The 26,968-nt window shown below is 47.5% G+C and overlaps 1 protein-coding gene and 1 pseudogene across 1 annotated transcript in view; one reads left to right on the top strand and one right to left on the bottom strand.

Annotated features, from left to right (window-relative positions):
* The window catches only part of Rassf (Ras association family member), a 56,035-nt gene extending 43,060 nt beyond the window's left edge, over window positions 1-12,975 (bottom strand). The window contains exons 1-2 of the mRNA XM_077674756.1: window positions 12,655-12,975; window positions 12,042-12,136 (exon numbers count right to left, since the gene is read on the bottom strand). Of these exons, the coding sequence (XP_077530882.1) occupies window positions 12,042-12,136; window positions 12,655-12,694 (135 nt within the window). The 5' untranslated portion in view covers window positions 12,695-12,975. The remainder of the gene's footprint in view (window positions 1-12,041; window positions 12,137-12,654) is intronic.
* Window positions 12,976-19,517: 6,542 nt separating this feature from the next.
* Window positions 19,518-25,935, top strand: LOC144168755 (THAP domain-containing protein 1-like; annotated as a pseudogene).
* Window positions 25,936-26,968: the final 1,033 nt, after the last annotated feature.

The raw sequence follows: 26,968 nt of genomic DNA, 5'->3' as shown, positions 1-26,968 counted from the left end.
GCACTTTGCGCAGGTCAGACGGCCACGGCAGGAGTTGGTTCCATGCCCGAACCGCTGGCACTTAAAGCAGCGGCGCAGGTTCGGAATCTAAGGACGTATGGAGCATCGAATGAAGCCTGTGTTGATATGTTCAGGAAGTGAGGAGCGGTTGAAGGTCAGGATAATATGTTTGCTGGGGATTATCTTATCATCTCTGCGCATCGTGATGCGGCGCACGGCGGTGACGCCCTGATCCTTTAAACCTTCAAGAAGGTCGTCATCTGTCTCGTTTAGGAGGTCTGGCTCAGAAATCACACCCTGCGAGCTATTCAGGCTGCGGTGGGGTGTGACCCTGATGTCCAGATCGACCATTTTCGTCTGACCAAGGAGTGTGGTTGCCTGCTGCTTGTTTTTTTTTTACCTCGACGAGCACTTCACCTGTGCGTTGTTTTTTGGCATTGTAGGTTTTCCCAATTATTCCGTCAAGGTATTTTGTAATAAAAAATACCGATTGTGAAGCAGGTGGGTGGGCTGCATCAAGAGATTCGATAACAATGAAACAAGAATAGTTGTCTGGCTTGGGGAAGCTCATGCTTGGAAGTGAAGGAAACAAGACTTCGGTGCGGCCCCTTTTCAGGGACCGATCACGTTTAGGAGGGGGGTTTGATTTTTCCATACGGCATAGAAAAAAGCAGGGAGACGAGGGTACTTTCTTCTTTGACCTTACCCTGGTAGTCAAAGAGGTCCCGGAGCTCCCTGCCTGGTAGACAGACAGGGAGCCCATCCGCCGGAGCTTGACCTGGGCTCCGACGGTCACCGTTTGAGGTTTCTACCCTTCACCTTAAAAACACATCACCATGGTAGGTCACAGCTTATGTTGGGGGGCTCGGGGTCCGCGGTATCGCCAGTACCGTCACCAAGATTACTCAAGGTGCCCCGTGCGGGGAGATTTGGGAGCAGTTTTTGGAGCAGTGAAATCTTGATTTTGGAGCAGAAGAACATTGATTTGGAGCAGAGGAACGACGTTTATTATGTCACCTTAGGAGCCTAAAAAATGAAATTTTTGGCAACTCTGGGGGGGAGTGCACTTTTTAACCGGTTTTGAAAGTACATAGCACTGAAATAGCCTTCAATAAAGTTTTTTCTACCAGATTACCACAAGGTACAAACTGCACTACCTTTTTACAAACCATTTTTAAATTCTTAGGCAATACGAATAGATAGCGTAGAGTACCGTTGAAAATATCGAATTGAAAAATTAAGCAATCGTAAGGCATTTAATTATCATACAAATGCCGAAATTATTATTTTTGTAATCCCAGACTCGGCTTTACGCACAAGTGTACAGCTACGGCTAAAGATGTGCAAAGCGAGGTGACAGTCGTCGCATACCCCATCAGCCCTCCCATTTCAATCCCCAAGGTAGAGCTGTGCACGGGCCGCAATTTCTAGGCCCGGCCCGGGCCCGAGAAATTTATAAAAATTGAGCCCGAGCCTGGCCCGAGTCCGACGAATTTTTAAAATTTGAGCCCGAGCCCAACAAATTTCTAAAATATGAGCCCGAGCCCGGCCCGAGCCTGCCAGAGTGTTGTTAAATATCATCCCTAGTCCGACAGGATATTAACATGAACTTGAAGAAGTTTGCTGTTAACCTAAAAAGCGTAAGCACAAAGCGATTACGACTACTTTAGATTTAAATTTCCTTTAAACTTGGACCGCACTTTGTACAACTTACTGTATTTTCGGTAGTCGTGTAACTTCATTTGCCAGTCTTGCCGGCCCCGCGGGCCGGACCGGGCCCGGGCTTTTGGGTAATCCTGAGCCAGTGCACACCTCTACCCCAAGGTGCACGTTCATTACGATCGTAACTTCAGTAACATTAGTATGTTTAGCCACGTCCATTTTGGCATTAAATTTATAATAGCCCGTCCTGCTACCGGACACTGCTTGAACCTTTTGCAGCGATGTAGCCTGCACCGCCATTTCTGCAATGTCGATCGTCCCATTCCCGCTGCTCACAAGCTCGTTGTCAAAGGCAGCAGTAACGGCGTTTTCTAACACCGCAATGAGCCCAAAATTTCACTTAAAGCACGCACCGCGCCCGGCACTCAAGGCCGAAACACAGCGAATTTGCGTGCACCACGTTGTTTTTGACGATCTCCCGTCTTCAGAGTCGCACAACTTCCCGCAACAGATCAAATGACTAAATGTAAACCCATCCACCCCCATAACCAAAACAAGGTATAAATCGTCGAAGAGCACTCTGCCTTAACCACGAGTAACTTCTTCGCCGGGCGGCCATGTTTTCAAATCTTCGCCGCACCAAGCTGGTGGCGCCCCGTGATGTCGTTCCGGAGATACGGCGCTCCGAAAATTGCTGTTTTGTTCATCCACTTGCACAAGTAGTTTGTCGCCTCAATACACGAGTATTTTTTATACGGGACTTTGCAATGGTTTTCGATGGGAAAACTTTAAAAACTCACATAATATAAAGTGTGCAACCCGGCATTGTGACTTTCGAAAAACCTATCTCGGAGACAATTTTAAGCGTTGTTTATTGAATGATCAATCAAGTAAACCTTTACAAACAGCATCACCTTGGAGGTGCTGGAAAATTATGCTGTCAGTAAGCATTTTTCCTCACTGAAACTGACGGGAGTATCAAAATCCTTGGCTCTCACACTGTTTTGGAGCAGTTTGGCGCAATTTTCAAGCTTTTGGAGCAGCCTGGCGCAGGAAAACAAATTTGTATCAAAACTGCGCAATATGCGCAGCTGTCTCACCCCTGGACAACTTATTAAATGGGATTATAAGACATGGTTGTCTATAGACATTTTAGTGGGACTGCGCTACCACGACGTAATATCACAGAACAGGTAATATCCAGGAAAATGTAACAGAGGAATGTATAAGCAAGGTTCTAGTGCATAAAACTACTTACATTGAAAGAAAGTGCACCAGCATTCCAGGCAACATAAGTGACGTCGCAAGACAAAACATGCAAGAAAAATTTATCAGGGGGGTATACCCGGTTACAACTTAAGAATGGCACCACTGCATGTAATGGAGCACTCCGCCGAAGCGCCGGACCCGTGACGTCAGTGCACGCGCATTTTGAAAGAGGATCGCGGTAAATGCGTGACATCATCTGCTTTTCTCACAGAGTTTGTTTGTCGTCACTGCAGTAATTTATAGGCAGATTAAGTCCGAAAAGTCATGGGAACGACTCGTGTTCGGTGTGGTTATTGTGTGCGTGCGCTGGCGGTGATTGCTATCGGTTGTTTATCTTGCGTCTCTCATTTCAGAACTGATCGATTGTCCACACCTCACCCCACCAATTCGTGGACGGTGCGAGATTTTGTAATTATGACATACGAATGAACAAATAAGTTTTAATATAGGGCGTAAAAGGGCGAGTACGTCGTTAATTTATATAAGACTCATCATGTTACAAAGATCGATGCAGTTATACGCACGTGAAGTACTCGATGTTCTGAAGCATTAATTTCGCGAGGTACGCAACATTATGCGCGTTCGACGACGACGCGGAGAACAATTTTAGATTTTTAGATTATGCTGATGGTTAATAACAATGGCATCAAACACTCTTGTGTTTAGTAATGTGTGCACAAAAGCCACGCCAATTTTAGTGCACATAGGTAGCGCGCTGTATGTAAAAAGAAAAACAATAACAGAATTGCTCCTTTCAGATCACGCATGAAAAATAGCTTCGCTTCTGCTTCATTATTACGCCTTAGTTTATTACTTTCTATTCCTGGTCATTGCTCCTTACATGAGCATTGCCTAAGCACTACCGTCATTTCTACGACTGTCCTTAATATCGCACTGTTACGCGTTTTTTTACGCAGTCTTGACAAGAAAGCCTGCAGTTTACAGGAAGTGACCATGAAGTGTCTGCGCGTAAAAACCGTGCTTCACGGTGCTGCACATTTTTGGGAAAAAGCGCTTTTAAGCTTAGTTCTGCTCAAGTCTCAACGCAATGCGATTCTGATCGAGTCTCGAAAAGGATGGTAAATTCTCTATTCCTGAAAAATGCTCTTTCGCAGCTGCCATGGCAATCACGTTTGTGACAACGCCAATATAGGTTATAACAGGCTATTTCACTTCTTTCAGACTGTTATACGCCCTAACACACAGCATTTGGAGTGTCATTTTACGATACTGGGGAAAATGCCTGTACAGGGAAAATTTTTTGGCGTCATAGTTACAGCTCATCTTTTCATGCCCATTCTTGAATTTACATCTGCTGGGGCAAGCTCAAACAAATCGCAGGCCAAATAGCAAAAAAGTTTGCTTTTCTCTAAATTATATGTGGGAGTGAATTATTCACACTTATAATTTGGCTAGAGAACCGCCACTTATAAACAGCATTTGTTTTTATTCCCTTTTGTGCTGAAATGTTTACGAATGAAAAGTTGTAGTGTCTTCTATGCAAATTCAAGTGCCAAAACAAGGGCATGATGCAGACAGTCTCACTGGCAGGCATACTCATGCATACGAGCTTGAGGTACCAATTTACAAATATGAAAAGGTTATTAGAACCCAGAAACATTAGCAGGCACCCCCCCCCCTGCCCCCCCAAACTAAATTGGGCTAAAACGTGTTGTGTGGTTTTGACATGGAGCTTCACTGAACAACAGAATGCAGAGTGCGACAAGTGATTCCCTGCAGGCCTTCCATCTGGATTTACCCCTAGGGCACTACCACAGGTGTATGAAGACATTCACAGTGCCCGTACACAGTTTTGTTCAATGTTTCCTCTACATTATCACAATAACGCACTGCTAAGAACCTCGATATCTCACATTTCTCTCTGAAGTATGCTTTACGGTCCAGATGTTCAAACAGCTGCTTATTTATATACATGAGGCACTTTCGACAAACTTAAAACTCGGTCTTCTTTATCACTTAAAAAAAAGTTGCATTCAATGACCTCCCCATGCCCGTAATATGAGTCACATTTTATCGTGTCTTACAATGAGCCTGAGATTATTATACATGCTTTCGTTATAAGCAGTGTACTCTACATGCACAAAAATAGCAACGGCTGCTTTTTTGATACCATTCAACACGACAACCAAGCCAGGAATGTGTTGCAAAATTGCAACTGCACCGTAAATTGTAATTTTTTAATTACATATTACATACATTGAATTACACTGCAAGCTTTGACTTGAAATCACATACAAGCACACCTGTAGTCAGAGGAAAAAGTACACATCCTCAGTGAAAACACAACATCACATACGTGGCGCTGCCATGAGAAGTCCATTCAAGCACATAAGTAGCATATGATGCCACTTAGAACACTGCAGTGATTTCCCTTATACCTTACTTCCAAATGCTGCCGGTGCAAGGGGCTTAGTGAGATTGTTATACAAGTCGTTTTTTGCCTCAGCACCACAGCAACTCTTCATTGCCAACAGTTTCAAATGAAATAAAATCACCAAACAACGAGAAATATGGTTGCAGGTCACATAATGCTGCAAGACAATTTCAAGCTTATGCGCAGAAGGTTCCTACTCATCAGGCACAACACCACAAATTAGACGTAAAGAGAACAAAACGACATGAGCACATTTTGTACAGCAGCCACTTATCGTAGCAGCCATTTAAAAAAAAATTCTGTACTGTCGCGAGGCACAGTCCTCTCGTTGAAGTTTGTCGCTGAAAGTTTCAGGCAGTCCGATAACTTAATCTGACAGCCTTGCCCTGGTGGTATTCAGCTTATCTTGCGCATTGTTGCAACATGTTGGCATTCGTTCCAAGGGTAGAAGAGTGTATTGTGGAAAGGCAGGGCACACATGGTAGCAACGTGAAAAAATTTGTTGGTTGGACAGTAAGTTAGCCTGCTAAATGTAGTCGTGCGGGCAGAACAGCCATTCTTATAGAAAAAGAGACTTCCTTAAAATTGTTGACTGCAAGCTTGGGCAGATGGTGGTTTCTCCCTGGTCGAAGCAAAAATGAGCGGGAAGTTTTTCTGTTTCTTTTGCGTGCATTCCCCCGACAAGGCGCAAGCTCATACTGACCTGTTTGCTTCCCCACAAACAGTACCACGTAATGTAATGGGAAATGTATTTCTTCTTTGTGAGGGGATATTAACTGCGTAAAGTGTCAGTGACAAGGGAGAGCAGAGCCAGACACTCTCAGCTTGTACACTAATGTTCGTTTTGTGGGACAGTGATAGAATCCATGTGGACCCGGGACGTCAGTGGGGTGCCGCCCCGCAACACATGGCGGCATGGCACGTCTCAAGCTCACCTGGACCGCTTCTGCGTTACCAGGGACTTCTTGCAGTGGGTGGTTAGATGCGGTGGTCGCACGTCTTTTCCGACCATGGACTAGTGTCTTTCTCCATATTAATCAGTTTGGCTCGTGTGGAAAGAAAGACCAGCAATCGCCGGATAACGAATCCTGACGCTGTTCACAAACCTCAACTCGTTGAAAAGGTAAACAAGACCATTGGAAACCTTGAAACCAACACTGCAGACATGGCCACATGAAAATATTTTAAGGCAAGATTTGAGCGTGAGGCCACAAAGATAGGTAGGCGAAAACAGCCGACCATAAAGTTACAGAGCGTCGCCTCAATAATACAAGATTGTCTTTCCAATAATGCAAGATTGTGTCACCATCCCCCTTAGTTTTATGTTTCATGTTCCTCAGCCCTACATTGTTGACCAGCCATGTAAACAACCTTGGTATTGTTCCAGAAAAAATTTGAATTTTGCTGCATAAAGCAAACATAGTGGGAGGATACACAGGTGGCAAGCTTGCTGTAGGCCAGACTGCTATTCAACATTTGGTGGGCTCTTAAAAGAGCCGTTTAGAGCTTCGGAGCTGAAGACTGCAGCATGGTAAGCCTCACTCCATTTGCTCGATTCCGGAGAGGTCGTCATCTGCACTCCCACAGCTGTCGTCGTCTTCCTCCCCAAGGCTGATGATGATTGGCTCCACATGGTCGCTGAAGCCACGCACCTCTCGGCACTTGTCCTCAATGCCAATGACGTGCTCAACAGCCTTGGCCCAGTTGCTTGGAGAAACATTCTCAGCTGCTGTGATGAGGAGCTTCCGCACACTGTCAATCTTGAAGTCAGTGTTCAGCCTAGCAACTTCACCTTTCATCTGCGCCCAGATCAGCTCGATGGGGTTAAACTCGCAGTGGTATGGTGACAACCTCAGAACGACGCACTCAGCCTTTTCTGCCGCGACATCAACTCTGAACTTCACAAACTGGTCTTTCACTGGCGCCACCAGTTCAAGAAGCTGCTTCTTTGTCATCGTTGCATCACACGGGATACCTTTTATGTCAGCCAGGCTAGTATGTCAGGCTTGCGTGAGGACATGGTCGGGACAGTCTCCAGGCGCCTGGAGTGGTAGGACGCGTTGCCCATGACGACAACACTACCATGGGGCAGCTTAGGGAGAACAGAGTCAAACCAAGCCTCGAAATGCTCGCCGTCCATTTCCTCGTGATAGTCTCCCGACTTCGTTCCTTTGAAGACGGACAGACAGCCGTCAACAAAGCCGTCCTCGTTGCCGATGTGGGTGACTATCAGCCGCGCTCCTCTTCCGGATGGCTGTTTAAGCAAAGTCGTCAAACCACGCAGGAAAGCGTCCTCAGACGTTTTCACTGTATCGTCCCTTCAAGCCTTCGTCACGGTGTGGCCAGCGTTTACCCAAGTTTCGTCTGTGTAGAACATCTTGCGGTGCTGCTGCCTGTACTCAGCGATCTGACGAAGGTACCTCTGCCGCCAAATCAGCACGTCCTGACGCTCGATCACCATTGAGTTTCGTTCGCGTTTCTCGAAGATGAAGACGATGTCACTCAGGAGGTGGCGGATGGTCCACGTTCGAAGGCTGGGAAGATGCTCACTCCTCCGAAATTCTTCCGCAATCTTCTGTGCAGTAGGAGGCTCGTTGCGCCGGAAGAGGTCGTGCACAATGTTTCTCAGCACGCACAAAGTGAAGCTGTCATACATCGCAGTGCGGCGTTTGCGGTTCTCGCTTCCGGGCCTTTTCGCGAAGGTGTTGTCAGCTTCCTGCCCGTCGCCTTCGCTTTGGATTTGATGTCCAAAATCTTCCGGAAACTGACACCGGTGTACTCACTTGTCTTGCGGCAAGTTTCTTTCACGCCAACGTGCTGGTGCTCCCCTCGCAGCTTCATGTAGACGTTCAAAACTGTCTGCTGAACGTGGCGACAAAGAACAATGCCGCTGCAGTTCTTCCTGTACAGATGCTTCGGCGTTGATGGGCTCTGAGGGGGAGGTGAACTCGCCCCAGACCGAAACGCGATGAAGAAACTGGAGTCGAAGAAACAGTAACAAATGCGGCTGCAGGTGGTACTGCGTAGTCATGCTCCGCCAAAAAATCGGCCTCGTACGAGACGTCCATGTTGGAGAACGAGATGGTGTAAAATGTGGGGACAAAAATACAATGCGTGAAGCAAAGCGGCCACTATACGCTAACACATCGTACTTTCAAAGCTAGTGAATAATTCATACGTGTGTAAAATACAACACGTAAGCTATAAAAAGTAAACTGAACTTTGTTATTTTTTTCTTAATGTTCTGTTTTGTCATTTTTGCACCGGGTTTTGACTGGGAATGGCAATTTTTTAATAATATTTTTATGTTTTTATACACAGTAGTTGTGGTAATGTACCTCACATTGAAATTTTAAAATTCCAAGAACATTAAGTTCTTGGAATTTGTTTTGTTTTTGGGAGTTCTTTTATTTTGTGCTTCCAAAAACATTCGCAGTAACGCACTCTTTGCGCCGAGCAGAGGAACACCCGGTTGCGGTGATGAGGCGCGAGGTGCCGTTCTTAAGTTGTAACCGGGTATAGCAGCAAACACGGCGAAGCTTTGAAAATGCCATGTTTGCCTTTGTCTTATCCATGCAAAAAAAAAAAAAAAAAAAAAAAAACATGCAGGGAAGAGTATAGACTTACTGACAGCTTTTTAACCCACTGCTTTTTGGTCTATCGTTAAGCTCTTTTGTTAAGTAATGCACCTCTGCTTTTGAGGCGACCAATTTCAGTTCAGAAGCTAATGCAAATGTGTTCCTCGAAATCATTCTGTCCCCGAATACCAGCACATTTGTTGCATGCCAGCGGTATAAGACATAATACACATGCCTTCGTTTCACACATATATACACGGGTAAGTTAACATTGCTCACGAGTAAAACCCTGTAATTATACACTTTCCTAATTTTCACAATTCATAAATAAAACCCAGTTAAGCTAAACCCTTAAGGCACAATTTCCCACCTTGTTGTAGTCAATTAAGCCATACCACTTTCAGGCACAGTTAAGAATGTTTTGCCTCATCAAGTTTTCTATGATGATTTTGGTCGCTATGAAGGTGAACACTGGAGTGCATGGCATTATGTACAGGTGCTGTCAGAAGTAACTGGAACACGGAAGCAGCGGCTGAACCGCATCGGAGCGCCGTGTAGCTGCACCGACGGTAACCAAAAGGAGCAGAACACGCATGCTGAAATGCCGAAGGTGATAGCCCATCCATACCTTTTAAACCACTTATTTTGACCTGGCGTCGAGCATTATTCGCAGCATACTGGTCTCGGCGGTAGCGCTGATAAGGGACACACTTATAAGTATTTGAAAAGAAAAACTGTCACTGCAGATACATGTGATAGTGCCGCTTCTTCAGCAGCTCACGTGCACTGAAAGTGGGCAAGAGAGGTGTATCTCCACTATCAGCGTCATCGCTGAGACTAGTATGCTGTGAAGAATTATCTTGACCATGTTAAAAGAAGTGGGTTGAGCAGTACAAATCGGTTATCGCCTTCGGCCACCGAGTATACGTGTTCTGCTCCTTTTGTGTACCACCAGTGCAGCTACATGGTGCTCCTACGTGCTTCGGCCACAGCTCCCATGTTCTAAGTACTTCTGACAGCACCTGTACTATATAAGAACTGTGATGAACATTGGCACATGTGCAATGCATACAATGCAAACATTCTTCCCTGTGTAAAATGCAAGGCAATTGCAGCACACGCACTGTGCATGCACAGAGATTCTCAGTGGCAATGCTATGCTGGTTTAACAGTACCCGACGCCACCTGCTTCCATTTTGCTTTTACAGACATCAAGACAGTACATCAAGCCCAAATGTGATCAGCTGTCCCGGTGGCTGTGCTAACATGTTTCAGTTACATAAAAACATGTTACACGAAATTAAAAAGCAAAGGGTGTACAGGTCAATTCAGACATAAACGGAGCTCAAGTCTGGTGGCCGAGAAGTACCTCTGTGTCACCTAGAAGCGCCGACGCGAATTAACACATGCATTCAGAATATGCATTTGTGCAGTCCCCACTGCCCTACCCGATGTGCCTTATCACACTCAACATGCACATTGGACTTATGCCCAGCAGCTGTGAAGAAACCTCATTTGCCCCACGGCTAGGGACGATAATTTAATAATGCTTTTGAAGCAGGTGAAATAGAGAAATGCCTGTTTAGGTGATGTCCACTTTGCGTTAGAGACCCTAGGCAGTGTACAGGTTCCCCAAAAAGTAAATAGAGCACGGCTTCATGAAATTAACATAACTTCTATTTTATGAAGCTGCCAGCATAAATAGAACATGTGCGGCCCGATTTTATTCTAGAATGACTTTCTTGAAATGTCGTTTAAAGGCTGCTGGCTAGGCACATAGAAGAGAAATCCCATAAAAATTTCCAACTCGTGCTCCGTTTACTTTCTGAGGCACCTGCACATTAACTCGTAATACTTCACTGGATGATGCCCCTCACAGGTCACATGTGTTGTTGCATCCAAACCGCGTTTTTTTTTTAAATTTATACCCATGGTGGTACACCAGATGGCATCTTCTATTGGTAAAGACACGGCTCAGGCTTGGTTTCCTGCTTTCACCATGACTATGCTGAGAAAAAGGCAAACCATTTATTCTGACAAAGCTATGTGCGCAATAAAAACAAACAATTTGCCACATTCCTGAGCAAGTCCAAGGTATTTATTAGTGTGACGGTGGTCATAAACATTGTGGTTCATCGGTGGCACATGTGCACCTTTGCTGTAGATAATGCTAATATTTTTCTCATTTAAAGTTTGTTGGCAGTGTGACCTTCCTGCAGTGATATGAAGAGCGTGCCATAGCAAACTGGCCAGGCAGTCCCCGTGGTGCGCCTTCGATGGTCACATTTGATGGCGTGCAGCGTGCCACACTTGCGTGCTCATGGAGCTCCCCCCGTACGGAGTGGAGCCACTGCTGGTATTAAGTGGCAATGTAACCCGCATCACTGCACAGCCTACTAGCACGGTTGTGCACAGTACAGCATGGTTACAGAGTGGCATTTAAATGCACAAGGTAGGGCAGCAGGGGTAGTGCGAACGCATCCCCACAGTTCTCGGGATCTCCCAGGTGGAGCAGCAAGGCAACTGGGCCACTGTTACTGAGCTCTGTTAACCTCTCATTGGACCTGCACGTAGAATAATCAGAGCTGTTCCTCAACGCTTCCGCGCCCGAACAAGGGTATTCAGAACTGGCTAAATGACTTGCAGAAGGCCCCACAGGCTGCCAACAATGGGGATCTTCGATTTACAGTCTCGGACTCACCGCGGACTCCCCGAGAAGCAGTCCGGCATTCGATTTTCCCATGTATCCCTATGGCTTCGGGGAATCCCCGGACTACCCGCGGACTATCCGCGGTGAGTCCGAGAGTGTAAATCGAAGAGCCCCAATATTTCGCTGGCCAGACTCTGACACATTAGTTTTTGATGGGCTGGATGGTTAAGGAGGGGTTGACTGAAGCTAGCCCGTAAGTGGCTGTACCCGACGCATTTCGAACAAACTGAAGCGGACCCGCCTTGCGTACCTTTAGACACGGAGACAGATGCGCGTCGAACGAACATGAAATTATTTTAGGCACGTCTTACATTGCGCAATATTTTACAATGGCTGTCTAACGTGCTTCTAATCTCACTATAGCTTTTACGCGAGAAAATCCCCAAATGAAATCGAAAACGGAGAAGACAAAGTAAGTAGGCCCCACCTCGGCGTGTTGTCCCGGATTCAATCGTTTCCCACACTCTTCACAGCGCAGGCACTCCGGATGCCACTCGTAGCCCATTGACGTCTTCCGCTCGGCTGTGGCGCGCGGTGAGCAAATTGAAATTAGCAGAACGCCTTTCTGCTAGCAAGTAGCGACGAAGTACTACTTTCAGCACTTTGAACACCTACTTTCCACCTTAACTGTTCGATTAAGTTGCGCCACAAGGCTAAACTGCAGCAGTCAAAATATTACAATAGCACGATAGTGACAAGCATCAGTTACAGTGAGCAATCCAGAACGTGGAGCTGCCACGAAAGGAAACTATTACAACCCGCGACACAACCCGCCAACATCTCGCGCCACGACTATTCAAACATCGGATGAACGAATCGCGTTAACCTTTCGCAGTTCAAACTTCAACCCAATCACAACACACGTTTTTACTCGTTACTGCACTGATTTGAGCCCACCATTAACGAGGGGCTCAACATGACACTTTAAAAGACTGGCTTTCGTGGAACCAGGGAACGAAACCCAAGCGACGAGCCACAACGCTACAATGAGCTGTCAACACAGGACACAAAGGAAGTGGAGACTCTCGTCCGGAGCTTACCGAAGTAAACAGGCTTCCCACATTTTCTGCACGTCCACATGCTTATGGCAAATTTTACAATTGATCATCGATGTCGCCGCAAATTCGCTCCTATTTGTTCGATGTTTTCGTAACACAGGACAGGCACGAAGCACAGCTACGAAGCGGACCAACGGTACAGTCACAGTACAGTGGCTGGGAATCACCGGGATGGATCACACATTTCACGAGAACTCTGCAAGTTCTCAAATGTGGCAGTTTGTAATATGAAGCATCAACACACCAAATTGAACGTTCTTTTAGCGTTTAGAAAATCAAAATCTGTCCTTTCCGAAGACTTCTGTTCTGTTTATTCCGAACTATTTACAACAACCCAAACAGAGCCACTGTGTTGTATTCGTGCGCCGTCTGCTGGTTCATAGCGGGCGGGCGCGGAGGAGGCCTCCGCGTCCGACTCCGCGGTCGGCTACCGGCGGCGCGTGTTTCCGTCTCCAAAACGCTGTAACGCCAAAACTTCCGGTGACGTCACACAAAAATAAAAAACAAATACGCAGAAGCCGTCTATGCATTAAGTAGTAATAAGGATAACCATAAAAAGTAAAAATATTGCTGCACGTGGAAGCATTTGCATCGAAACGTTTCACGCATTAACGAAAGTGGGGCAGATTAAGGTCCCTTAGGGCAGATGCGCCACGAGCGCCTACTAGTGGTAGAAAGCACCCGTAAAAAAAAAAAACAATGGCGTCTTCTGATGTGTGCGATTTGTCCACGAAGTTTGTGTAGGAACTGTTACGAATGTAGTGCATCATAAGGCTCTAAAGTCGTCTGCGCCGTGTGTGTCTTGCCAAGTCGTCATTTGTACGTGAGGAAGTCGTGGTGGGCTGTTTTTACTCGGAGCGTCGTCACCTATCTCCTGCCGAGAACGTCCTGGCTTCATTTGTTGCTGGTGTGTTGTGTGTCTGTAGCATAAAGCCGGTCGTGGTCTGTAGCAGTTATCAAAAAAAAATAATAATAAACAGCGGGCGAGCGCGATCATCGTACAGGAGGCGATGGCGCGCTGCTTGTGTTTACATTCTCAAGTGACAATCATGACAATGGTTGTGATGGTTGTGATCGCAGCAAAGGTCTAGCTTTGCCCAACGCTTTGCCTGTAGTGCCAGAAAAAGCGTAGTGGCGGCGTCGTGCACTACCCAGTACGCCCGCTTGATGGCGCTGTAAACACGGCTTGGTCGCCAGCAGTAGAGTGTACTAGAAGGTTTAGAGTGGCCCGAGCGGCGGCCTCTCCCATTGCTCCGCCGGGTCGACTTTCGCGCAGAAAATAAAACCGGTATAGCGGCGGCGCTGCTGTCGTCAACAACTGAACAGCCTCCGCTCCCCGGCACCAGCTCCCACCCTGCGCGCGCAAGATTTGCGTTGCTCGCTGCGGTGTTTTGCGCTTGCGAAGTTGATTTATTTTGTATTGTGAGGTTTAACGCCCCGGAGCTACACAGGCTATGAGGCAAGCGGTACTGGAGGGCACCGGATTAATTTTTACCACCTGGGATTGCGCCGAAATCTCGAAAACACGGGCGTTTTTCGCTTTTATCCTCCATCACAAAAGCGGCCGCCGCGGCCAGGAATCGAACCTGCACCTTTGGCCAGCTGATTTAGAAAGTAGACGCAGAAACGTTATGACTCCGCTTGAGCAAATTTTAAACTAGTACGACCCGACATAAAATTATCGACCCCCCTCCTCCCCCCAACGATACTTTCTCATTTTTTATGCGTTTTCTGAATACGTTAATTGTTGATATACAGCAATCTCTCGTTAACTCAAAGTCGTAAAATTAGCTGAAAATTTTGAGATAAGCGGGGAGGTTCGAGTTAAGTCAAATGCAGAAAACTTGAAGCCAGGTACCTGAAATAACAGCTAGTGCTGCTAACAAAAGCACTATTGCACAGAGGAGATTTCGTAATAAAGGCAAAATATTTCGCAGGAAAAAGAAACATTTATTATTGCAGAAGAAAGAACTGTGTTGCGCTCGGCTGTTTCGCGTTCGCATCTGCATCTCAGAAAAGCGTACCCGAGCTTCTCAATCCATCGCACGACTTGGCGGTCGCCACCTCTACATTCTACCTTGTTACAAAGCAGACGCAGCATCTATGTTGTTTCTGCCGTTGTAGGCACTTTTGGAGGCTCCTCCTCGTCCGCATGATCAGCTGCGTCGTCCACAGCTATCCAGTGATGTACGCGCCAGGCAGCATTCCGGTAACGGGGACGCGTAGTTCGTGTAAACTTGCACTTCACGACCACGTTCGGTGAGTAGTGGAGTAATCATTCGAACGGGGACCTTATCAGCTGCCTGCAGCGGAATTTTCCTTGTGTGCTCTCTGTCAGTATTTCGAGACATCCGTAGACCTCCGAAAAAACGTTTCGAAATGAAGCGGGCTAATGCGTAGCGCCTATGGGAGGTAAACACACGGTGAAAAAAAGTTTCTAGAGAAGATATTTTGAGATAGCGGAGCTCGAGTTAACGAGGGATTAATTTGACGGACAGACACCAGGAATGTTTTTTTTTCGTTCCCCTTCTTGACTCTGCGCATGAAGCAAAAGCGGCGGGGCGCACATTCTATAGGCTGCAAAAAGTTTACTGTTTTTTTACGTTCCTATTTGGAACGAAAATACCAAGAATCTTCTTCTTGATACCCCAACCATTGATGCGTGCCCTGTCTTAGTGGGCTCTCTTATTTTATTAACCTGCTATGTCGCATATTGCAGGCACTGAAAACGAAGTGCCAAGTCTGCATGAGCAATCCTGCATGCCAGGGGAAGATGCCGCTGTGTTTACTACCTCTTGTAATTTTGGGGACTTCTGAATCCTTCCGGGCATTTTTTAAAGTCTATTAGTGATCTCGAGGACGTTTTTAGCAGTTGATTCAGCGACAAAGGAGCTCCACCATGGCAGCGTTATGGATGTGCTGCAGCCCTTATTTCCAACAAACACCTTAACGGCGTTGGTTGCGACCAGCACGCGAGACCTTGACAGCAAATTTGGTTGGGTTCTGTATACATTGTGACACGGATTCATTTCTATATAAAAGGTTTAAACAAGTTCCGTGATTACATGCGAAAGTGGGAGTAACACCTTAAACTTAGCCGTCGCTAATGATCGAGAGCGAGGTATGAAAATGCGTTGGCCAAAAATGTCAATTTAAATCTCCATGTTAGCGTTATCCTAAAGCTTTACCTGGGTAGACTTTGTGTATGATTTCTCGCGTTACATTTTATTTGCTGGGCTATTCAATATGAAAACAAAATGTGTATTTTGTTCCAGTTCCGTTTATTTGAACCTTCATGTAAGCGTTCTTGAATCTTTACCTCTATAGTAGACGTGTTATACTTCATTTTTGTCGAGGTCAATATATTTTCTGATCTATCTTTTGCATTTGTTTTATGTGCGTGTAACTGTACTCTCAGCATACTTGTGAATTAAATTTGTGTTAATTTGATTCAACTCCTTTCTTGACCGAATCAGGTGAAATGTGGTGCGATTAATAGAACGTTGTGAGAATAGGTCATGAAAGACGGTCATTGGGAAAACTGAGCTAACCGCTGGGCTAACCCCTTTTTAGTTAAAAAGATATCTCGCTTGCGCGTGTCATTTTCTGTTCGGCCACCACGGTGACCCGTAATTATCCCAAGCGGGCCACTGCTCAAATACTGCTATAATAACAGCTCACGCAATAAAAAACAAAAGCGACTTATGATATTAACCCACGTAACACCAGTCCTAGCGTACATTGCAAGAGAATAAGTAAGAAATTCTTCTGAGAAGCTATCATCCCAGTCAACATATTTTTTCGTGTCATTTGCGCCGACCGATTTTGTCCATCAAGCAGCACAATAAGTACACAATCATAAAGCAATCATGAACTGGTTCATATCAAGCAATTTCACGCAAAATACTTTTTATGGGAAATTGGAATAGAAAAAAATGGCGCTGCAATTACTTTATTTACAATCCGCTTTACGAATACTGCCCCAAAGGAAAAGCCGTAATTTTCGTTGTTGTCGAGCGGGAAGGGCAAAACTGACGCAAAGTAAGCTGCAGCGTTTATTTTTCTTTTCGAATAGGTGTTCCACTGATCCATGTTACCCCAATTCCTAGAAATATGCACCCTACCCATCACATTGGAAGACGAAGGGCCCGCGCCAACTATCTTCAGGCACAATTTTAAAATCAAAAGGATGTGCTGTACACAGATGCCTCTCCCTACGTAACCAAAAACGCCTATGTGATTTCACTTGTGTGAGGACACCCCTCATTGGTCCGGATTGACTGCACTCAACGGATGGGACAAATAAAGTTTTTCCTCCTTCTCCTCCTCGTTGCCCACAGTCCACTGCACCTACAGTATATTTAAGCAAATGGACGACCCGCAGAACGAATTCCGAGCGCTCCGCGCATAAAGCCTCAGCGTTTCCTGGCCCGACTGGGCGCGCGCGCGGCCGGCCGCCGCTTTCGCTTTCAATGGTCGTTGACTGCAGCGCCGCCGCTATTTTCTGCGCGAAACGAGCACCTCTCCAGGCGGCCGGTCGGGCCACTCTAAAACTTCTAGTACACTCTACAGCAGCAGCAGCACGGATGTGACGGCGCGGAAGACGAAAACGATAAGTTTTTGGTTTTTTTCATTCCGTTTTTTTTTGCTTATGAGATATAATGTTGTAAAGTAGGAATCGGCTTAATTAATAGAGGTAAACAGGTAAAAGAGCAGTAAGCGTGAACCTAAATGTAACAAGTGGTAAAGCCACGTGGTAGCTAGTAGTTCATACTAGTTCATGTTTTTTTTTTGTATTAGCGCAGTGACAGAAATGTTTTGAGGGTTGGGAGAAACGAGTTTGACCGAACGGTGGTGACGCGACGGGCACGTCAGTGATCAAGTGGGGAAAAACAATTATAGCGAAGTAGCGGGCTTTGTGTGACAGGCGACGTAGGCCTAGGGGTTGGCCGAACAATGGCCCCTAAGACGAGAAAGGGCACTGGGGACGAGGACCAGGTGCAGTGCCAAGAGTGCCTGCGCTGGTGCTACTTGGGGGAGACGACGTTCGAGCGCGTGGCCGACGCTAAGAAGGCGCCCTTCGAATGTAGGCCTTGCGAGCGGGCAAGACTGGGCTTCGAGCGCCTTGAGAAGCAGCTGAATGCGAGGGTGGAGGAGCTGGAGGGCTACCTGAGGGAGGAAAGAGAAGCGCGGGTGGCTCTCGAGGCGCGAGTGGCCGAGCTTGACAAGGCGGAGCAGGCGAAGGCCGCCCTGTTGGTGCGCACGGTGGCCGAACTGGACGAAGCTCGGGAAAAGCAGGCCCAGCTTGAAAAGCGGGTGGAGGAGCTCGTGACTCCAGCGGCAGGAGACGACGGGAGAGCGCGGGCTCAGCACGAAGAGCGGCACGCTGGCGATAACGCAGAGTCACAGGGGGCGACTGATGCTGCGCGCACGAGTGGTGTCCGTCGACGCAGAGCGGACTCGGGAAGCAAAGTAAGCCCCGAGGCGACGCCGGGAAGGGGTGGATCGCCAGCCAGGTCATTTGCTGCCGTGGTCAACCACAGCAGACCCCGAACACCTGCAAAAGTGCCGGTCAAAGGCGAGAGGAGGCGCCAAGTCATCGTTGTCGGCGACTCCAACATGGCCAGGGTGGGAGAGGTGATTAAGGGGAGGGTGGGAGACGACGAACGCGTGAAGGTTAGTAAGCTTCCCGGAAAAAGAGTCGGGGAAGTAATGCAACAAGCGAAGGGGCAACTTGGGATAGAATGGAGGACCGCAGCTTGGTGGTGATAATGGGAGGTGTGAACGATGTGTTGCTGGGGCGCGGGGGAGGGTTCGCAAGGCAGATTGCGAAGGGGTTCACCGAGCTGAGGGCGGTCTCGGAGGATGTGCAGATTGCGGTTTGCACGGTGCCGGAGGTGCAGAAACAAGGGGTCCACGTAGAAAGGGTGGTGGTTGCGGCAAACAGGGAGCTTTGGACCCTGGGTAAAACGATGAAGTTTGAGGTGGTCAACCTGAACCGGGACCTGGTTCGTGCAGGCCGCAACGGGGCGTTTGTGTTCGACGGCATACACTTCAGTGGCCGTCTAGCTGAGCCTGTAGGGCACCGACTGGCAGCCCGCGCAGTGGCTTTTTTAGGGGGGCCCCGAACGTTCAAGAAGAAGGCGGACTGAGTGGAGGCGGTAGCGAAAGGCAGGAAGGAGGGGGCACTGATGCACGGCGACAGAAACGTAAAGCAAAGAAAAGGAAAATAAACCGTGGAACTAAAATTAGTTATATAAATATGCAAGGTGGCCGCAAGCAGGAAAAATGGATTGAGATACAAACCCAACTCGAGAAAGAAGAAATTGACGTGTACGCCCTGACTGAAACCCACCTGAGAGATATGGAGGAGCCACCAGTAATGGATGACTACGTATGGGTGGGGTGCAACAGGGCAGCGGGAGAGAGGAAATGTGGGGGCGTGGGCATGTTGATTAGGCGAGGAGGGAATTGGCAAAGGGAGAATCAGGGCTGTAAGGAGCACTTATGGGTTTGTGGAATTGTGGGTGGAAAAAAGACACGGTTGGGAGTGGCCTATCTGTTGACAGGGAATGACGCCAGAGAACAAAATAAAGAGTTGGTGGACTGCCTCAGGAAGGACATAACGAAATTTAAAGAATCCGGCGAGGTGATATTAGTAGGCGACTTAAATGCCCACATTGAGGATCTAGATGGATACACTGACCTCCACTAGGGGAGCTGGATGGCGCTTAGAGCGCGGTGACGTGAAGCCACCGGAAGTCGGCGGCCTTGTCCCGGAAGCCGGTGCTTGCTCCCGCCTGACTGCTGCCGGCGTGCGTGTATTGAGCACTTCTCTCAAAAGAATGCCTGCCTGCTGTGCTGTTAATTGCACAAGCAGGCCAGAAAAGTCCTCCGGAAAGACGTTTCATGCGTAAGTGCCCTTAAATCATTCTTAATTTCCCGCAACTGACTTGCAGGGAGCATGAAGAAAACATTTGCGATGCGTGGACGGCGTGTTAAAGCAGTCCGGTATTTGTCTCGCAGGTTTCCGCGTTCCCAGCCCCTCTTGTACCAGCAGTGGGTTGTGAACCTCAAAAGGGACAAATGGAAGCCATCTCCAGGCAGCAGACTTTGCAGCAACCACTTTACCGAGGCGTGTTTTGACCGCTCGGGTTCAAGAACGCGTCTGAAAAGCGACGCCATCCCAACGCTGTTTTCTTTCCCGGAGCACTTGCAGAAGGTAAGACTTCTTCTCTCTGTGCACCAATCATTTCTACGCAAAGTGAAGGGCTGCATAGAAGATCTTTCCCGGGTGTAGAATCTCACATGCACGGCAAAAGTGACGTATACCGCTGCCCAAGGCCATACACCTGGGTGATATTTGAGACGGCACGCCGTGCAAGCTTTTGCGACGCCGCTCCGGAGAATTCCCGATAGCGCCTTTCTCGCGCGGTAGACTAGCAGTGCGTGAGTGGAAGACTATATGTGCGACCGCGCTCACTGTTGTTCCATCCGAACTCTGAAGGCCTGGTGTACATATATACGACGCTTAAAGGCCAACTGCACTCAAAAATTTTTTTGTACAAATAAGTAGTCTATGCTCTTAAAATCACCATGGCGAAATCCTTAGCTTCATAATCACAGAGAGCGCTAGGTACCGCCGTTCAAAGTACCTCCGAGCAGACGACGTTTGCACCTGGCGGAGAGTCGCCGTAACAAGTTCCGAGCGGCCTGTGACGGAGGTTGGGGAACCTGTCCCGTGAAGCTCACGCCTCTCCGGCGACTTGCAGGGCGCTCCGCCGGGCGCAGGGATGCGTTCACCCGGGGTTTTTCTGCTACACCAGCGCGCTGTACCGGCGTCGCCATCAGATGTTTAAACTAACCGCATAGGCAGTAATATCCCCCATTTTTCTCAATGCAAAAAAAAAAAAAAAATGATTAGAAGCCTAAACCTATTCATGCGCTTGCGAATGTGTTGGAGCTAGCAAAACACTTTTTACTTGAAAATAATATTTTTACTCAAAGAAAAAAATAGCGCGAAAGGAGCACTTGCCTTACATTTGTCATTCCTATTGCATTTATCACAGAAAAAAAAGATATAGACCCTTTGCAAAAAGGCGGACAACACTGAGAATTCAGCGGTGGTAACACTGGTGGTGAACGCGACGACGCCATTAGAAAGGAAGCAGGTCGTAGCAACGCCGTTGCGGTTGCACGTTTTCGCCCACGGCTTCACGAGTCTGTTGCCCCACGACGCGTATGCAATTACGTGGGCGGTGGACGGTGGCTACTCCATAGAAACTCTGTGCTCGCAGCCTTTTCGCTTCCTTACTAATGGCGGCGCAGCGGGTGCACAGTGTTGCCAGAGTGGCTTGTTGCTTTTCCGCCAACGATTTGGCCATTTTGCAAAGGGTCTATATTATAAATTATTGACCACTTGCACTTCCGCGTCCAATATTGGCCTCATTTGGGCTGACCCAACGCCACCTCTATCCTTTAGACATTTCCAAAAGTTTTACGACCGAAATAGAGTTCTTGTACACGCGGCTATAAATATTTGTGCGACTTTTGTCTCCCTAGCTAAGTAAACCAAAATCAGCCTTTCTCGTAGTAAAAAATGCACGCGCACAAATATTGGCCGTGGTATTTGGGAAATGCGAAACCTAAGCTGCTTCTCTCTAAACAATAGATTATATTTTTGTTCGATTCCCAAGTGAAGTATTTACTTTGAGCGTTAGATTTAGTTTATTTGAAAGTAAAACGTTTTCAGCAGTACCTGTCTTTGGTTAAAGTAGAAAACAGCGGTAGATAGGAAGTGTTTTCCTGTTTTAGTGCGTCATTTAGCTCTGGTGGCGGGCTTATAGTTTCAGATCCCTTTTATAATTCGATTCTCGATGTGCACACAGGGGAAAAAATACTGGGCCGATATTCACGAAGCTGTTTGCATGTAATGTATAGTAGAAATAGTGATTTATCGCCGCCCGCGTGCGCTTTGTTCCGTTCAGAGATGGCGACGTGATAGCCGAGGGGTCGGCTATAATAAAAGCTGCTTTTTGATATCGTATACGAGCTAATAGCTTTGTAAATCAGGGTCCGTTTTCTACTTGCAATGCCAAAAATTGCTATTCCGGCAGTTATTATGATGGAAAAAATTACTGTCGGGCGGTCTACTTCATCTCGATTGATAGCAACGGGATGCCGGAATTGCGCCCAACTCCATTATCATGGGCAAACGTTAATGGAAGTTTTTCTGTGGAAATAAAAATGCGAAACGCGGCGCTACCAGGCGTATTTGAAGGCGGCTCTGAGCGGCCGCCGGCTCTGGCGCGGTCGCTTCCGTTCCCTCACGTACGTCACGTCCGGCCGCCGCTATGGCCGCCTTTTCTATTCAGTTTCGGTTCCGAAAACGCGAATGTCGCGAGCCGTTTGCGTCGCGCGCGTTTATGTTTGAAGCGCAGTATTTTGCATTTCGCACCCTTTTTATATGAACTGTTAGGTGACATTATTTTTACGTTGTCGAAAATTTGAGTGCAGTTGGCCTTTAAGTAAACCGCCGGCTGCTATTCGGTTGTGGGAACATTGCAATTGGTGAACTCTCCGGTGGAGCATTTGATTGATTAATTAATTAATTAATTGGGAGGTTTAACGCGCCGATGCTTGATCAAAGCATTATTTATTCGGGACAGTTGTATGCTGCGGTGTGGGAACCAGTCCCTTGCTGACTGCTTGCTAAAAAGCACCGCTCGCATGTTTTGCAACGTGAAGCTGTATTTTAGGGGCAAAGAATCGGCGTGCACGGTTACCAAATGGTCCAAGCATGTCCTCGCATTTTTTTCTTGCGTTATTGCGGTGTTTTGTGTACAAAAGTACTTTTTCATGCCTGGATGAGTCACCTGTAACTGCTGCTTTCTCCATGCATGGAAATGGGTTAATGTTATAAGATTTGCTGCTGTTTGTGCATAAATTGATGGTTGAGTTCTGATGGTCACTATAACGAAAATCATGCCTTTTTTCAGAAAACTCCGAAACGAAAACCACCCAAGGATAGAGCCCCAATTCCTGACTTATCCACGTCAGATGAGGCACCCAGCAGCCCACCAACACCTCCTCCTGAGCCATCAAGAAGTGTAAGCTTACTTTCAGATAAGCGCTAACAATAAGATACAAATGAATTGTGAAATATAAGAACTCGAAACAGTTTCTACCGCCTTTAGGCTGCGTGATGATAGTTACCAATAGGAAAGCTTGATGTCCTGCAGCGCAGTTTTTCTTGAACTGGCCGATGCATGAAAGGAAATAAGAAAATTTGGGAAGGACAAATTTGGGAAGCCTGATTTTTACTTTTAGTGAACAGGTTTTTGTAGGTTGATTTCTCGTATATTGACATTTTTTGTGGTTGTTGAGCTTATAAATTTATTATTTACAGGCATTTGATCACAGCTATGCCGTCATGGACACTCCAAAAACTCTAAAAAGGAGACTGGACAAGTGCACTGATGTCACTGAAGGCATCAAAAAGAGGCTGAAGCTTAGCCAGCAACGGGAGCGTCGGCTGAAGACCCGGGTCGCATCATTGAGCGAAATTGTTGACGACCTAAGGCAGAAGCAACTTATCTCAGAAGATGGTTGCACAATGTTGGAGAAGTGCTTTACCGGAGTGCCCCTTGAAGTTATGCAGCGCATCCTGAAGCAGTCAAGTGAAGGGGACGAAGCAGCCAGGCCGAGTCGGGAGAAGTACTCGCCCACGCTGCGTATGTTTGCACTGACCCTGCAGTTTTATTCTACGAAAGCGTATAATTACGTGCGGGAAACGTTTGACTGCGCCTTGCCACACCCATCCACAATAACGAAGTGGTATAGCACAGTTAATGGGGAACCTGGTTTTACCGGAGAGGCAATGAATGCCATTCGCGTGAAGGCTAATGAAGCCAAAAAGAACCAAAAGGAACTGCTGTGCAGCCTCATGGTAGATGAGATGGCCATAAGGAAACATGTGGAGTGGGATGGGAGAAAGTTTAGAGGCTATGTGGATATCGGCACCGAGATGGATGATGACAGCACCGATGTGGCAACTGAAGCCATGGTTTTCATGGTTGTTTCTCTTGACTCGCATTGGAAAATACCCTGTGGGTATTTCCTCATAAATGGGATGACTGGAAAAGAAAGAGCAAACGTTGTAAAGCTATGCTTGACAAAACTTGCTGAAGCAGGAGTTCGCATAGTGTCCCTAACCTGCGATGGGCTGAGCTGCAATTTTGCGATGTTCAAGGACCTGGGGGCTTCGCTGGTGGATGAGTGCGAAATGGTGACGTCATTCCAACACCCTGTCACAAATGAGAAGGTGCACTGTTTTCTTGATGTGTGCCATATGCTAAAACTTGTGCGCAACGCCCTTGCCTCTCTTGGCTGTCTAAAGGATTCATCGGGGTCATTAATACAGTGGCAATACATCCATGAGCTACACAAGCTCCAAGAACAACAGGGGTTGCACGCTGCAACGAAGCTTCGGGCGGCACATATTGAGTGGCAGAAGCAAAAAATGAAGGTAAACCTTGCCGCCCAAACATTGAGTGCCAGTGTGGCAGATGCCATTGACTTCTGTCGAGAAGACTTAAAGCTGCCTCAATTCAAGGATTCGCAAGCGACTACGAAGTTCATTCGCCTCTTCGACCGGCTGTTTGACTGCCTGAACTCGCGCAACCCTGTGGCTCGGGGATTCAAAGCACCCCTTCGGCCTGGCAGCAAGGGTATCTGGTTGTCGTTTCTGAAGGAAGCTCGGGATTACATTAGGGGCCTCACTGGACCAACAGGGATTGCCATTTTGAAGACTTCGCGGAAGACTGCCTTTCTTGGTTTTCTCGTCAGCATCGAAAGCACCATCGGGCTGGCATCTTCCTTGCTCCTTGGAGAAGCTGCCCCGTTGCGCTACCTACTAATGTACAAGCTCTCGCAAGACCACATTGAACTCTTCTTCGCTGCCATACGCTGCAAAGGAGGGTGGAACAACAACCCCACAGTTGCACAATTTGTGGCAGCTTATAAACGCCTAGTTGTGCACACCGAGGTCAAAGGAGGGCGAGGAAATTGTGATGCGCTTGATGAAACCTGGATTTTGTACGTAAGCAGCGGGACCGGGGCTCATGATGAGCTGGACATGACTGTGGCAAAGCAGAATGGTGGTGGAGATCTCCAGCATGATCCCGAGCTTTCCGAGGAAAGTGAGTTGGAAAGGGAGGCTGAGTGCCTTCCTTCGCTCTCGCCGTATGTCGGGAACATCACCGGGTACATTGCGGGCTTTGTTTGCCTGATGGTGCGCAGAAGGATCCCTTGTGCTACATGCCACGCAGCAACTGTGTCAGAGAGAAGTCCGTCGGCCTTCTTTGACCGGAAAAACCGTGGTGGTCTGCAGAAGCCGTCATCATCTACAATTTACATCTGTCAGACCACATAGAAAGTGATACGCAGAGAAGACAACTTGCATGGCACAAGCCTTCCGAAGAAGGGGAATCTTTCCGATTCATTGACAGTTTCAGTTATGACAGAGCTTTCCGGTCACCTCGAGAAGCTGTACCCCGAGCTACATGATCACATGTTCGAATCCGCGGCTGACTCAAACCACTTTGTGCGACTGGTGAAGTGTGTGATCGCTTCATATATAAAGATAAGGATGCATCACACCGCGAAGACGGCGACGGCCAAGATAACTGGATCAAACATCCGCAAGCAGCTCACAAAGCTTATCCTATTCAAGCACCAGTAAACAACATTCGCACAAATTGATCAGTACGTGTCTTCTACATCAAGTCCAATAAATAGGCCTTGCGGCCTTCAGGTCCTTTTCTTCAGTTTCATGTTCTCCATTACTATAAATCGATATCAAGCATATGTGCAGTGAATTCTACTCACGGTTTTTATTATAAAACACACTGGTTATAATACAACGGGGAACAGCTTGGTCTGAGCTATAGGTAACTTTGTTGCTGAAGTTCACATTTAGGTGCAGTAAAGGTTACTTAGGCTCCACACCCCCCCCCCCCCCCCCCCCATCCTCAGGCCAATCACTGTCTCCTGGGGATCTGATCGGGTGGATTACCAAAGCCGGGCTTAAACCACAGTTGGCAACGCCCCCCGTAACCCTTAAGCGATGGCCACTCTCTCCCACGAGAAAAAAAAATGAAAAGATCGAGAGAAAACCAAACAAATACAACAAACACTCAGAAACCCGCGGAGACGCGTGCAAGCGGCCGCGAAAGCTTCTATAAACGTGGCCTGCGTCGCTAGATCCCACACCTCGTACAAGACCGGACAGCCACTCCGAACAGCTGGGGCCCATAACCGTCCATCTTAACAAAACGCGGCGCGTCTCCAAGATTATCCGCTGTTGACAGGCGATGCCCCGTTAATCGTGAGAAAAAGAAAACGGACGCGCATTAGTCAAAAGGCAGTTTTACGTGCATACGCTGTCTCATTAAAAGCGCATTAAACAAACACTGAACTGCGCCTACATAGCCCTTATTGTCACTTGGTTTACCCTACTAACCACGAGCAAGTATTTACAAAAAAAGAAATAAACGAAACGTGATCCAAAGAACAGCAGCACCCCGGCATAACTCGCGTCGCGCGTACCGCGTCGCGCAGCAGACGACCGCCTTCCGGGACAAGCGGCGGCACTTCCGGTGGCTTCGCAAGCTCCCGCTTCGGGGAGCGGCGGTGCGCCATCCAGTAAAACTAGTAGAGGTCAGTGGATGGATATACGGACTATAGCGGCTCAATGGTTCTAGATATGTGTGAAGAACAGCAACTGGTAATAGTTAACCGGGAGCATAAATGCGACGGGCAGATAACGTGGCAAAGCGGCAATAGACAGTCTTGCATAGACTACGGCCTGGTCTCAGAGCACACGTACGAGCGGTTGAACCAAATGACGATAGATGAAGAAGGAGAACACAGCCTGGGCAGCGACCACAGGCGTATAATCCTGAAATTTGACAGTGGAGGGGCTAGGCAGGAAACACCGGAGGTTGGGCTCCCGAAATTGAGCGAAAAGCAGATAGCAGACATCGTCAATAGCATCGAAAGAGAATTAGAGGCCCAGCCCACGAAGGTGTGGGAATATGATGAGGTTGTGAGTTGTATACAGAAGGAAATATACAAAGTAAGGAAACAAAACCGCTGGAGGGGTGTCACAAACTCGAGCGTACGACGTCTAAACGTACCGTATAAATTTTTCATTTTTATTGTACAGCGCTAATTCTTCTTACACTCGGTTCTATTCGCCCCGAGACAAGGCTGGAACTTTCGCGAACGAAGAGGC

Source organism: Haemaphysalis longicornis, unplaced genomic scaffold (genome assembly GCF_048455015.1).
Source record: "Haemaphysalis longicornis isolate Haplotype H1 unplaced genomic scaffold, Haemaphysalis longicornis Haplotype H1 scaffold_1, whole genome shotgun sequence".
NCBI lineage: Eukaryota > Metazoa > Arthropoda > Arachnida > Ixodida > Ixodidae > Haemaphysalis > Haemaphysalis longicornis.
The sequence above is the reverse complement of the archived record's forward strand: the minus strand, read 5'-3'. Positions and strand labels throughout refer to the sequence as shown.